The 1,378-nt window shown below is 44.3% G+C and overlaps 1 protein-coding gene across 1 annotated transcript in view; it reads left to right on the forward strand.

The window, feature by feature from the left end:
* The window catches only part of T265_10456 (hypothetical protein), a gene marked incomplete at both ends in the record, with an annotated part of 43,721 nt that extends 42,505 nt beyond the window's left edge, over positions 1-1,216 (forward strand). The window contains one exon of the mRNA XM_009176831.1: positions 180-1,216. Within this exon, the coding sequence (XP_009175095.1) occupies positions 180-508 (329 nt within the window). The remainder of the gene's footprint in view (positions 1-179) is intronic.
* Positions 1,217-1,378: the final 162 nt, after the last annotated feature.

The following is a 1,378-nucleotide window of genomic DNA, read 5'->3' on the forward strand; positions in this document are numbered from 1 at the left end:
TATATATATATAACTCATTAGCTGTGCAACAAGTTCTCCGGTTTAAGTGGGAGTTCGCGATGATGCTTTCGTACACGAATCGCCAACTTCTATTACTGTCATCTGCTTTCAGTTATTATTTAAATCAGATTTCGCTGGATACTCACATTCATATCCACTTCTGTCACATTGCAACACAGTCCCACGATCTCGTCTTCTGGGTGCCCCCAGCGAGTTAGATGAATGCATTGCGGCACCGCGCTCGTTCTGGTCCTACTTATTTGGAATCCCTCCTCAGCCTGCGGCAATCTGTGTTGGCGGAATTCACCCGAATCATGATGCGGAGAGTGAATTTGTTCTGGAGTTCCAGTATGCAGGCTTGCATTCACCTGATGACCCCACTTTGCTTCCGGAGAACCGGAGTGACAACACTCAAAATGGTTTATGGTTCAAGCCAACTATTCCTATGGTTTCCATATCACCACCAACTAACTTCTCTTCGGTAGGTCTTGTGATGACTAGCGCGTAGTTGGAGGACCTCAGCCACCCACTGTATAGCTCCCTGTCTACTTCACCATGCATTGTGTGTCTTTGTGTGCATATATTCCCAGCTCCCCGTGCAATTCACCGCCCTGTCCTGATAACCTCCCAGTGAATGGCCCGGTTCCCTTTTCTTTTTTGTCTTGTATTTTTGCGCTGATTTGTTTAGGGAGTTCCATTTTCTTCATCAAAGCTATCTTTCACATCGATCGATCAGATGGTGAACGGTGATTAATTGTGATCGATCGGTCCTTCCCACCTGTACAGTCCCCCACTCGCTTCTAACCCCGTTGTATGTGTATTTCGTTCTATTTTTACTCATTATTTCGTGATTTGTTGTGACTTGTTATCTTCTTCAAACAACTATCACCACCCTTGCTAATAATACTAGGTGTTTTTAGAGCCTTCTGAACTGCCATGTATATCACTGGTTGATTCTTGTTATCTCTTCAACTATCTCCTTCCTTGATCAATAATTGTGACTTTTTGCACGCTGTGATTTCCTCTTTTTGGTGTTGAAACTGGTTAGCTATGCATACGCATTTACGACCTGCATGTTCCAGAAATGTCACACTGTCTTGTTGGCACAGATTCGGTTTACGATGGATTATTGGACTTTACCTTTTGATTCTGATCGATGGGCTACAAAGTTTGGCTGCTTGGTCCAGCAACTGTTGTGATGAAAAAACGGGAATAATGAAAGGCATATTGTATCTTTGTAATGTACTACTCATAGGGTTGCTGAAAATCCGTCGACAGCCCACCACCGGTTTCGCCCTTTTGGGGGCTCATCGGGTAGGCGCAGTCCCCGAGTTTCCGTCAACCTTATGTTCTACTTGAAACCAAATTGCACGAAATT

The sequence above is a fragment of the Opisthorchis viverrini genome (genome assembly GCF_000715545.1).
Source record: "Opisthorchis viverrini unplaced genomic scaffold opera_v5_367, whole genome shotgun sequence".
NCBI classification, from domain to species: domain Eukaryota; kingdom Metazoa; phylum Platyhelminthes; class Trematoda; order Opisthorchiida; family Opisthorchiidae; genus Opisthorchis; species Opisthorchis viverrini.